The sequence below is a fragment of the Platichthys flesus genome, chromosome 16 (genome assembly GCF_949316205.1).
Source record: "Platichthys flesus chromosome 16, fPlaFle2.1, whole genome shotgun sequence".
Taxonomy (NCBI): Eukaryota; Metazoa; Chordata; class Actinopteri; order Pleuronectiformes; family Pleuronectidae; genus Platichthys; species Platichthys flesus.
The window spans coordinates 7,546,684-7,558,636 of NC_084960.1; the positions used below are offsets into that span (position 1 = coordinate 7,546,684).

Sequence of the window (11,953 nt, forward strand, 5' to 3'; positions counted from 1 at the left end):
CTACTGCTTCACTTGACTACATTATATGTTACGATGTGATGTTATATGTTAGATAGCATGTTGTTTTGTTTTTTTCTATCCTCTGAATAGTCACCATGCACATTCTGCTCCCGAATCATACAAATACACTTACTTCACATATACTTATTTTATTTAATATTCCCCACTTCTTCACCCTGAAAACTGTTAATTCATTTGAATTTATTTGACTATGTTATATGTTATACATACATTCATATTATTTTATATTATATTCCCCACTCCTTCACCCTGTAAACTGCTGCTTCATTTAACTTTGACTTTTATTTGACTATGTTATATGTTATACATTTATTCATACTACTTAATTTAATATTCACTTGACTGTGTTATATGTTATATGTTACAATGTTATGTTATATTTTATTTTTTTTTTCATTTTGTAAACTCGCCTAGTGCGTAGATGTTTGCCTGCCATGTCCTAAGAATTTCACTGCTCCGATGACGCTGTCATTGGTGCATGTGACAATAAACTTTGATTTGATTTGGTTTGATTTGAGAGTGGAGATGTCTCTGGGGAGAAAGGAGGGCTTGGCACTGGTCAGGGTGGCAGCCTGGCCTTGCATGGTGGGAGCGAGGGTGCCCATTTGGTAACCAGGGTACAAACTAGGGTAGAAGCACCAGGGGGGTTGTTAGGAATTACATTTTTAGCTAGTTTGGGTCTGAGTGAACTCTTAACAAATAAAAATAGAAGGGGGACATGAACAGTTTAGCCAGATAAATTCACACAAATAATTTCATAATAACCTTTCCTTCCTAGTGTTTACTCTTGAAATTAGAATGTGTGTTGGATGCCCATTGCTTTGCTGAACTTTCCATACCCTGTCATTGCTTCCTAAATAAATACTTGATTGAACCAAACCGAGTTCGGCTCTTCTCATATTTAGGATGAACGAGCACGCAATGTCCATGGACTTCCATGGATCTCATGTAGCTTCGCCTGACCTGGACTAACACGTTTGATTTCTGGGTCAGACAGGTGGTTTATGTAGAAACATGTGAACAAGGCAAACGCGAGGAGGACAACAGCTGTAGTGACACCGAACAACAAACCCATCTCGCTGTCACCTCAAGTACACATCCGGGTTAAAGGGCACGAGAGTCGAACGCAGCAGCACGTACAATCTGTACATTATATTCTATAGGTGTTAATATTCAAGGGTAGAATAAGCTGCAGCTATCGCCAAAGCCACAGTTAACTTATATGTAATGAGGAACCGTGTTGTCGGGCTGTTACATTCAACTTCCGGAAGATGAAGTGTTTCTCAGTGGCTCAATCGAAGCTGGAGTTACCTTAGCTAGCTGTTAGCTTGCGATTAGCTACGACACAGCCTAGCGCGGGGCTTATATTTGGCTGTTTCCTCCAGTCAAATGACGTGGGGGCAGCGTTTAACACGTTTTGTTGAAAGACTGGGGGGCAAAGAGCGTTTCAGATAAAATACGATGTTTACAAGGGCGTCACAAGCCTGCTGAAGCTAAAGCTACCAGAGCAGCATGCAGGCTAATGCTAAACTAGGGCAAGCACACTGGGACAAAACGTGCTGCTGCGACTTTCTGCTGTGCTGTAGAGAAAGATAGAGCGGTGATCATCTGTGGCTGCAGCAACAAAACCAAACATCAAAATCGTTTCCTCTTTTCAGACTTAAACATACTTTCAATATTTAATGTTGTTAAATATTCCCTGTGTTTGTTTAACCCATAACCAGCCCTTAGATTGGAGTTTAAAATTGATGAATCTTACACATTTTCACGTACTTTTAAACTTCATTATCATTTCTTATGACAGTCAATGCTCGATAGTGCAACTGGCTTTATGTGCAGTTTCATATTGAGAACAGGTAGGTTTCCATAGCTTGTATAGAATATATTCAATATCTATACAAACACATCGCAAGAACATTCTTTTCAATATCTAGACATACATTTATTCAAAAAAAATGAATTCGCATGATAAATATGCACAGACATTGTATTGAATGGAACACTGTTTTGTTAATTTGTTTTCGATACATCTTTGACTAAAATACTAATTTAATTCCCATGAATAAATATATTTAGCTTCCCATCCTTTCTACATTGTATCTTGGAAAGCATGAAGGAGTGAGTGTAAGCTATGCATTCACAAACAATCGAAAATAACAGTTCAACACACAGATCTTAAAAATACTATCATTTCTATAAAATCACAAAGTCGCATATTTAATTTAAATTGATGTTATTTTTCTCAGAAATGTTTGTATATGTATAAACAAAGAATCACAACATTAATGAAACTTACGAAAGTTGTGTTTTGAGAACACTTAGTACAAGAGAGGAAACATGCTAAATGTATCAAAATATCTCATCCTAAAAAACTAAATATTTTACAAATCATTTACTGCTTGACAAACTGACAAAGGAAACCTTGCTTGTTTTTAATTCAAAATCAAACTTGTCTTTCTCGTTTTACTGCGAAGCCCAGGCTTTGGTAAATTACAGTTTGTCTTTGAACAACGATCCTATTAATTTGCAACGATGTTGTAGGCAACAGGACCTCTGAAGGTGAACCCCAGGTAGAAGGTTATGTTTTCATTGCTATGAGGCAGTGAAGCTAAATGACGCGGCATTATCCTGAACTTCTGTTTCTGAGGGCCCTCGAGGTACACCACTCCATCATCAGTCCATCCAGAAACACGTTTTAACAACTTGGCAATCTCAGGCTTCTTCCACACCTCATCACTAAACCACTTCATGCGCCTTTCAGAGAGAGATGTCCCCTTTACAAATTTGTCCAATCCATTTCCACTGCCCAGAAAAAAATGGGTGTAAATTCTTCTCTTCCGTGGAGGAATGTCTTTCATCTTGGTCCAGTATCTTTTCTCCATGTGTTGAACAGCTGATTGGACAACTTCATATTTTTTTTCTCTCTCAAGGTTTTTGTCTTTATCCTCTGGCCAGAATAGTAAGGTTAGCAGGAACAAGGAACTTGGAAGACATTTCTTTTTGTCAGCTGGGAACTGACGACAAAGGTCTTGAAGGACTTTGAGAGAAGGAACTTTCGGAGCCATCGGTGACAAGCAGTTCAGAGTAATGCTGGCCAGTGTGTATTTCGCAATATCACGCTGGTCCAACCTTAATTTTAGTGGATTGCTGGGGTAGAGAGAGATGATTTTCTTTAGAGTATCTACTGCACCCTTCTCTTCACCTAGCTTAGAGAGGATGGATGTGACGTTACCCCCGCCAAGACGATAGAGGACCATGCGTTTTTGGATAGGAGTTAGATTAGATGTGGTTGACTGGCCAGTTTGCAGAAATGCAGTAGAAAGAGCATCACTGAAGTACTCTCCAAACTCAGAGGATATATTTGCCAACCATTTCAGTGGATTGTTAATGTTCCCATCAGGACTTAAATTAATCTCATCTTCACCTACAACAGTGTCTGTCTGAAAGTAACTGAGGTCCCCTGAAATCCACTCCAAGGCATCTTCCACTGTCTTGTAAAGCTTTTTCAAATGACCATGGAATGGTTCCCAGTCATCTTTAAGTTCCTCTGGAATGTAATCACTGCATAAGTACTTCAGACATTCTCCATGGCCTCTGGCTCCATTTGCAAAAAGCTGCAATGAAAATATCAGCTTGAGCAGGTTGCATCCAACTTCAGCTTCAGCAAAATATCCATAATTGTTTATCCTTTCCGTATCTGCTGTAGCTGCTCTCTCACAATCTTGAAAACACTGCATGGCTTTCAGTGCAGTCTTCACAGCATCTGCTGTAGTTTTGGCAGTCGTTGGTTTGGAGTCATTGTCAATGGCTTTGCATTTGGCTTGGAACCATTTTTTGTACACCTGTCCCTTTGTGTCAAGTATGTGTGAGTTATTTGGCAGCTGTCTTGCTGCCGTGTCTGCCCAGTGTTCCGCCTCTTCGAACATTTCATATTTATAATGAAGACGAGCAAGTTGTTGTGCAAAGAACGGCTCATCATGGAAACGCTTGAAAGCTTCCCTGAGTAACTCAATTGCTTTGTCTGGTTTTTCATTTTTACACACATGCTCAATCAGAGGAGAGAAATAACTGTCACATTTATCTCCTTTGCTTATTCTGGATCTCCTTATGAGAAGTGCTCTCAAGAACGACAGATAATCTTCCTTTCCAAATCTGTGCTCGAAAAGCACATTCTCACAGAGCAATTTCATTGCCAAACCACTGTGGGTCTGTTGGCTTCCAAGAAGTTGTTGGAGAATTTCCTTTGCAACGAGTGGGTGAATGATTCTGATTGATTTAATGTGGGTCTTCTCATCTCTGAGATGAAAGAAGACGAGTTTAGCCTGATCACTGAGTTGTCTCTCAAACTCATGTTGGTGAAATCTTTCCATTGACATTTTCAAAGCTAGCAAGGCTTCGCAGTGGGACTGAGAGATGAATGAGTTCGGAATGTAACTGTTAAGTAGTGCTACATAGTGAATGAGGCGAGTGACAGCAGATTCATGGTCAATGTCTTGGAGCAGATGTTTCACAAACTGTTGAACATAATCCTCAGTGAATCCTTCACTCATCAGAACAAAAGTCAGGATGAACTGATGCTCGTATTGTTCTTCAAGCACCTTTCGTTTTCCAGCAAACATTCTCTTCTCTTTAGCAGACAGCTTGTGAGTGACAGCGACATTTTGTAAGGTAGACTCCTTGCATCTTCTCTCTGGATCATAGGATCGACTGCAGCCCAACAAAATGAAACATGGTGTTCCGTACTGGATTTGTTTGCTATTAATTGCAACCTGTAATTCATTTCTTAGATCATCTAGATATTCTTTGTCTGAGTCTTCAATGAGGAGCAGCACTGGAAGACACCTCTGCGGATCCTTTTCTTCATATTCTCTGAGATCAACAGCATGCTGTGCAACGACCGCAGCTGAGTATGACGGCTTCACAACTGCACACCTTAGGTCTCTCCGGTTTTTCCACAACACTTGTCTTGCCACAGTACTTCCACCACTGCCTGGATGATGGTAGATGCTTATAGTCTTCACCGGCCTCTGTTCTGCATTGTACTTCAGAGAATTCTTGAGAAGTTCAGAGACATCTTTATAAGCATCTCGTTCAATTACCTCTCCAACATGCTTGTGTTCAGCAAGCCAGAAATTCAACCAGGTGACTCTCCCACCGCGGAAGAACTGCTGTTCAACGTTTGCTTTCTCCTCAGTGATGAAGTGTTCGGTTGTTTCATCACAATGATTGACATTCAGAATTTCTAGAGACGCCATCTCTTCCTCTTTGTTTGTCTCAAGTAGGCAGATCCCTTTCACAAAGACAGGCAAATGTTTGTTGGTACAGGCTTTTACAGGTTGTACATTCTGCACGGTTGCATTAACATGACTCATTTTCATCCCAACAACACTGAAGTTGTTCACAGTTTCCGTTCCACAGAATCCCTCTGCAAAGCTTTGCCACCTCAGGAAGTTGCTCTCCGATCCACAGATGCAGATGATGTCTTCATGGCCTTCCATGTCTCTGGAAAACTCATAAAAGGTGTACAACAATGGTTTCTCAACTGCTGATGTGAGAAGAAAAATTACCTGGAATGCCCCTTTTGGCAAGATATGTTTACAAATCCAAGACACAGATTCATTTAAGAGGGTCAATTTTGTCTTGATCCAAGTCAGTTCTTCACATGGTGTATCATTTCCTTTGAAGTCAGAACGGCCATTACAGAAGATCCAGCTAGTTTGCTCAAATAGATGCAGTTTGCTAGTGAACTCTTTGATGCTTGTGTCGCTGGACTTCCTGTAGCTCTGCAGAGAATGCATGTTTGCAGCATGATGCTGAAGGTATCTGTTGCAAAGACCTGATACCTTTGATTCAGGGTCAAAGTCAAACACGCAGAATATCTTCATGTTAAGCAGCCAGTCAATGTGACAAAGATCATCAGGTTTGAATTTGTTTGTGACGAATATTAACCATTTGTCATTTTCAATGAACTTCTTCCCACTCGTCATAAGCATTGTGAGTTTCCTTCCAAGGTCTTGGCCGAACAGTGGAGCATTGTGGAACTGATTTCTCTCTGCTTCTTCTCTTTGAGCATCACGATCCTTGACTCGCTGGATGAATTCACTCAAATCTTTGTCCAACACAGGCTCTGTTTTTGAACCCACCCTCCGCAGAATTGATTCCTTTTCGAATTGTACTTTATTGGCCGACTCATTGAAGTTGGGCAGACGAACTGCATACCACTTGCTCTTAACAATGCTGATTGAAGGTACAATGTCAACTTCCACCACATACATCTTTTCTTTACTTTCTCGATCCATAACCTCAATAAATCTTGGTGGTCGCACACACTGCCGTACGTGTTCAGCGTCAGATGAGAAACTCCTTTCAATGTAGTCCAAAGCATCTACATATACGTCCCTTTCTTTCACAGGGATGCCAACTACCTCACCGTGCATGTATCCTGTATCCTCCCTGCTGTCCATCACACCAAAGTGTATTGTGCCATTAGATCTGATATTCATGCAGCCAGTTGCAAATTTAAGAACCTCTTTGGCAAACTTTGCTTGGAGCCTCGGGCGATCCAATCCCGCAGCTACAGTTAGAGACTTAAATTCATGGCATGGATGTATCAAATTAAAAGCGCCTGACTCAGGTTGCAGGACCCTGTGCTTGACATATATGTGATCCACCCCCTCTTGATCAAATGGTCTTGGTTTGCAGTCTTCCTTTGTCTGTCTCTCCTCTAAGTCTCCCACATGAACTTGTGCTGAAGGTGCTTCACTTGCAACTTGACATTGAACTGATTTTTGACAGTTTTCCTGCTCCAGCTCAGTTTTGTTAGCAATATCGGGCTTTTCTTTCTCCTGATTTTTTTGCTGGGATTTGAGGAGCTCATCTCTTTTTTTAATGATCAAATGAGCAGGGCCTAACTTCATGCAAATCTTTGTCTTCAAAAAGTCCTCATCCAGTGAAAGAAGGATTTCTCCATCTACTTCTTCCTCAAAGAGCTTTTTTATGTATTTTTCATTCACACCAATGGATCTGAGCCAGTTGCTCACTTGAGTTTCAGTCCAATTCTTGGGTGACTGCCCAAGTTCATCTGCTAAATAGTGAGAAGAGACACAAAAGCAATAGGTTTAATTATATTTTGAATCAGAGATACACTATAGTTACCCTACATATTACAGGCATGTTTTTAATAAGCAAATATAGACATCTTTGGTGGTAGTGCATACTTAGTGAGTTGGTCCTTATCTTACTTTTGTTTAAATTGCCGAACCCTGTCTATGGACTTGATGGACTATGACTTCACTTAAACCTGGAGCAACTTTATCCACTTAAACATGTACATCTTATAACATTATAAAGCAGTAGGTGTTTTATTTACTCAAACAGCAGACACATGGGATCATATCATTTGAACTACTGTTTCTGTCCACTCTACTAGCTTTGTTCTGGTCTCCACCATTTGAAAAAAACATGACTCAATTAGCTTAATGCAGTGATTTTCAACCAGTGTGCCGTGAGAGATCGTCAGGTGTGCCGTTGGAAATTATCTAATATCTAGTGTTGCACCGAAGTATCGGCCGAACATTGGTAGCGGCCGATATTCGCCTCGTTTACCGACATCTGCACATCGGTAATAAACTTGACTTTCACCCATATCATTGGTATTTGTGGTTAAACCGCTGGGCACATGCCGTGGCTGGGGGAGCAGTCGCCCTCCTCTCCAGGCCGCAGGAGACCCGGCGTGCGGCACGCCTCTACGTTTTTTTTGGGGGGAGGTCCTCTTCCGCGGTGCCTCACGGCGTCAGTGGTGCGGGGGCTTTCTTCTCTTGGACCGCGGGATGGTGTCCCCCGCCGGTGCGGAAGGCGGGCCGTTGGAGGGGACCGGGTACGGCGGTCGGCGGCGGTCGGCGGCGGTGACTCTGGACGCGTGTCGGCCCTTCTCGCGGATCAACTCAGCTACGGCGCCCGCTGGGGGAACCCTCCATTCCCGCGGGGGTGGGGGCTCCGCCTAGCAGCTGACTTGCCGGGTTCACACCGGACGCGGAAGCAACGCCGAAGCGAGGCGTGAGCGCTAATCCCTAGCGCGCCAGCGCTTAGTTGTTCACACCGGGCGCGGTAGCGACGCCGAAGCACCGCTGTTACAGCCTGCAGTAAAAACGGCATTTAATAATTTTTTTCAAGCATATACTTACTTGTTGCTCCAAAATTAACTGCAACAGCGTCCCAACATGTCATTTTTAGTGTTGTCTTTATACAACATGTTCTGAGGATCATACAACTCACTGTGCTTCTCCACTTCAATTATTAATTTAATGTCATCCATGTTGAAGAACTTCGCTGTTTGCTCCGTTAAATGTCGGGTGTCGAGGGTAAATTTCGTATTCAGAATCAGAATTCTTTTTTTTTTTTATTGCCTTGTATATTTTCACATACAGGAAATTGCCTTGGTGTATGTGTGTATGTGCCTTCTCGTCTCAACCTATGTGGAGAATACGTAGCCCCCCCCCCCCCCCTCTCTTTATCTTTATGTCTGCTTGTGTGGCTGTAGTGGATGGGCAGAGGGGGACATTTAATAATGTGGTCGGTAAAAGTGGTAAAATTAAAACTCCTGGACAAAAGAAGGTGAATACAAAGTATGGGGTGCATATTTGATAATTAATCTCACATAAAATATGTCGTCAATATCGTTTAAAATCATTTTTCAGTGTGTTTCCCCTTTCGCGATACGCTCGCGTCCAGCGGAAAAAATAGACTCGACGCCTAAACGATCGCTGCACGGCGCAAGGCAGCTGCGGCGCAACGCTACGCTCCAGCGTCCGGTGTGTACAGCACAACGATTTAACATGGGAGTGAATGGGAGCCAGAGGCTTGGCGCTGTGCTTACGCCTCGCTTCGGCGTCGCTTCCGTGTCCGGTGTGAACCCGGCGTTAGAACTGGTGCAGACCAGGGGAATCCGAATTAAAACAAAGCATCGCGAAGGCCCACGGTGGGTGTTGACGCGATGTGATTTCTGACCAGTGCTCTGAATGTCAAAGTGAAGAAATTCAATGAAGCGCGGTCAAACGACGAGAGTACCTATTGGCACTCAAAACAGGTCACTCTGTTTTGACCGGGTTAAAAGGTCCTGTTTTAAATTATCCTTGTGGTATTTTGACCAAAATATGTTACAGACATTTCATTAAGACCCCAAGGAGCCATATCAACTGTGGTGAAATGGGTATAATAAGTTTAGTTAAATCAAAGATTGTTTCATAAATCTGATTCAATTTGTGCTCATTAAAAGATAAGAGTAATAAAGGGCTGAAATAATTTTAAAAAGTGCTTTTTAATACATTAAGGAACTATATTACTAACTATATGTATTATATGTACTGTGTTAGGCCATAGAGTGTCATTTTGTGTCATATTGGTTGGTGGTGTGCCCCAGGATTTTGCAAATGTAAAAAATGTGCCGCGGCTCAAAAAAGGTTGAAAATCACTGGCTTAATGTTCCACCTCATCCGTCAGGTTGTGGTCTTCCTGATATACAGTGTGTCAGAGTTGGACTAGAGTTGTGGCTGATAATGAAGTTGAGGAAAATGAACAGTGAAAATGAATCAAAACACAACAGTTGTGGTTTGTAAAATGACAACAGTGACCCTTTTAACATTACACATTAAGTTGGACTCACAGTAATGTGAAAATATTGGTACATTTTACTATGCATATGAATCTTAATTTTCATATAAATAACACCGGGATATTGTTCTTTGCAACACGTACATTGGGCCTACGGCTGAAACTTGTTTGGTCTATGTTACATGCCTATGCCAGACAAACAAAGGCTAACATGTTGTACACAAGAGTATTATAGTATTGAATTAAAAACAAAAAAGACTCATATCTCAAGAATCATAAAATATTACACGTCAATCCACTCACCCATGGTTTTCTTTCTTCTGTCTACACATTAACAATCTTGCTGTTTACTTATCACCAGCTTCTGTAAATAAAGATGCAAACTTCCAATTATTCCATTATCATGTTGAATTCAGGTAAATGTATGGTTAAAACACAGATCTGTTCGCCTGTCTGAGGGTCACTTCTCCATCACTCAGAGCCTGTCTGTGAGGTTGGGACTGCCGCAGGCGGCTTTTGCCACCTGACTCCCCGCCGCCTGACTCTGCGGAGACACCGGCGGGACACGGGGGAGACACTGGCAGGACACTGGCGGGACACCGTGGAGACACGTGTCAGGCGGCGGTGTCTCCCCCGTGTCCTGCGGTGTCTCAGGGGTGTCAGTCTGCGGAGACACCGACGGGACACGGGGAGGGTTGGGATTTTGAATTTTAACTTCTCTCTATCTCTGTGTCTGTGAAGATATTTATGGAACTGCACTCTAAACAATAAAAGAAAGGAGGGTGGGGGCAGGAGCAGTTTGGGTCAGATATATGGCCTTCACATGAATGACTTTTAATAACTGTTAATGCTTGGTGTTAATCATGAATCTTTTACTTGTTCTCAATTCTAACTTTTTATATTAAAGCATAACTCCCTTAGCCTTATTCGACATCACACAGAGGTCAAGCAGCTGCTCCAGGTTCTTGGGGACAGAAAGAGTGACGTTGTTTTGTTTCATTGTTTCGAATGTTTGGACAAACAGAACATACAGCCGATAGAGCAGGAACACAATATTCTTTACTCCAATGAACAACAACCCTGACCAAAAATGCGTTAGCCGAGTCAAGGCTATTTTATTATATTTATATTTGGCCCAACCTTTTCACACAGTGAACTTATTGTTGAGGGTTTTAAAGAATGTGTCACCATAGGAAATTCAGCCAAGCTGTGGTATAATAATAATAATAACAATTCCTATTATTATTTATTTTTTTATACTTGTCATGCACAGACTAGCGCCACTGAACCTTTTTACCCCTGGAAGCACCCATGCAGGTGATGAGTTCCAGTAAGGAAGCTTTGAACTGACGGTGCTCCAATTAAACACTGAAGAAAACATTTTTGATGATGCAGGTGTCATGAATTCAAAATATGTTAAAAACAAGTTCGACAGCCTGGTTGGCTTAAGAAGATGAATAAACTGTAAACACCTGGACACTTTGGTTGTCCTCTGTATAGTTTTCTTTTTTTGACGGCACCTTAAGGAAAGTTATTCGTGTGATCGATCTGTCCTCTATATGACTCAATATCAGATCGTTCAAGTGAAGATGAATTTTAAATCAGCGAATAATTAGTTATAACCCAGCTGCACTATGTCCAACCAGTAATTCAGAAATCCGGATATCCTGATGGTGCGAAGGACATAAACGCGCAAAAGGACTCGTAAATCAGGATTTAATAAAAACAGACTCGTCGCTGAACTCACCAATGGTTTTCTTTCTTCGGTCATCACAATAAAAAACCTGCTGTTTACTTATGACCGACTTCCGTCTGTAAAAGAAGAAGGATAGTAAATTAATTTGTCACGATGACAAACAGAAAATTCGCCTGCTCCGGACCAAGAGGTTATAAAGAGTCAAACATCGTTACAGCACTAAAGAATAGAGTTAAACTAAAGGGCGGACATTCTTCTTACCTTGGATAAACTCCTCTGGAAGTCAGTTTTTACCCTGGGTCGACCTGGATCCATTTTAAAAGCCTGTGGTCGGTTATTGAAACGCTGCATTTTTGCTGTTTCCTCTCCCTGTCGCGGCCGAAATGTGCAACAAGCCCGTATTCAGAGCATTACAGTAAATGCGGAAACGGTTCCAATGAGATATGTTCATGTTTCTCTTCCTCTAAAATACATGTTTCACTATCTGAAACTGGAGATAAAACCTTCACGATCCCAGAAAACAGAAAACACATCTTCAAAGAATTCAGAATCAGCACGAGAATAAGAAATGGTGTACTGACGGTTTAAAAAAAATAAAAAGTTGACATGGTAAAGCGTAAAAAAATG

At 41.6% G+C, this 11,953-nt stretch overlaps 1 protein-coding gene across 1 annotated transcript; it reads right to left on the reverse strand.

Moving 5' to 3' along the window:
• Positions 1-1,811: 1,811 nt before the first annotated feature.
• LOC133971586 (sterile alpha motif domain-containing protein 9-like) lies at positions 1,812-11,914 on the reverse strand. Its single transcript, XM_062409003.1, has 4 exons — positions 11,588-11,914; positions 11,378-11,442; positions 9,934-9,994; positions 1,812-7,105 (listed from the first exon to the last, which is right to left on the reverse strand). Exons 3-4 carry the CDS (start codon positions 9,935-9,937, stop codon positions 2,541-2,543), a joined length of 4,569 nt encoding a protein of 1,522 aa, XP_062264987.1. The 5' UTR covers positions 9,938-9,994; positions 11,378-11,442; positions 11,588-11,914; the 3' UTR covers positions 1,812-2,540.
• Between the last annotated feature and the right edge of the window lie 39 nt (positions 11,915-11,953).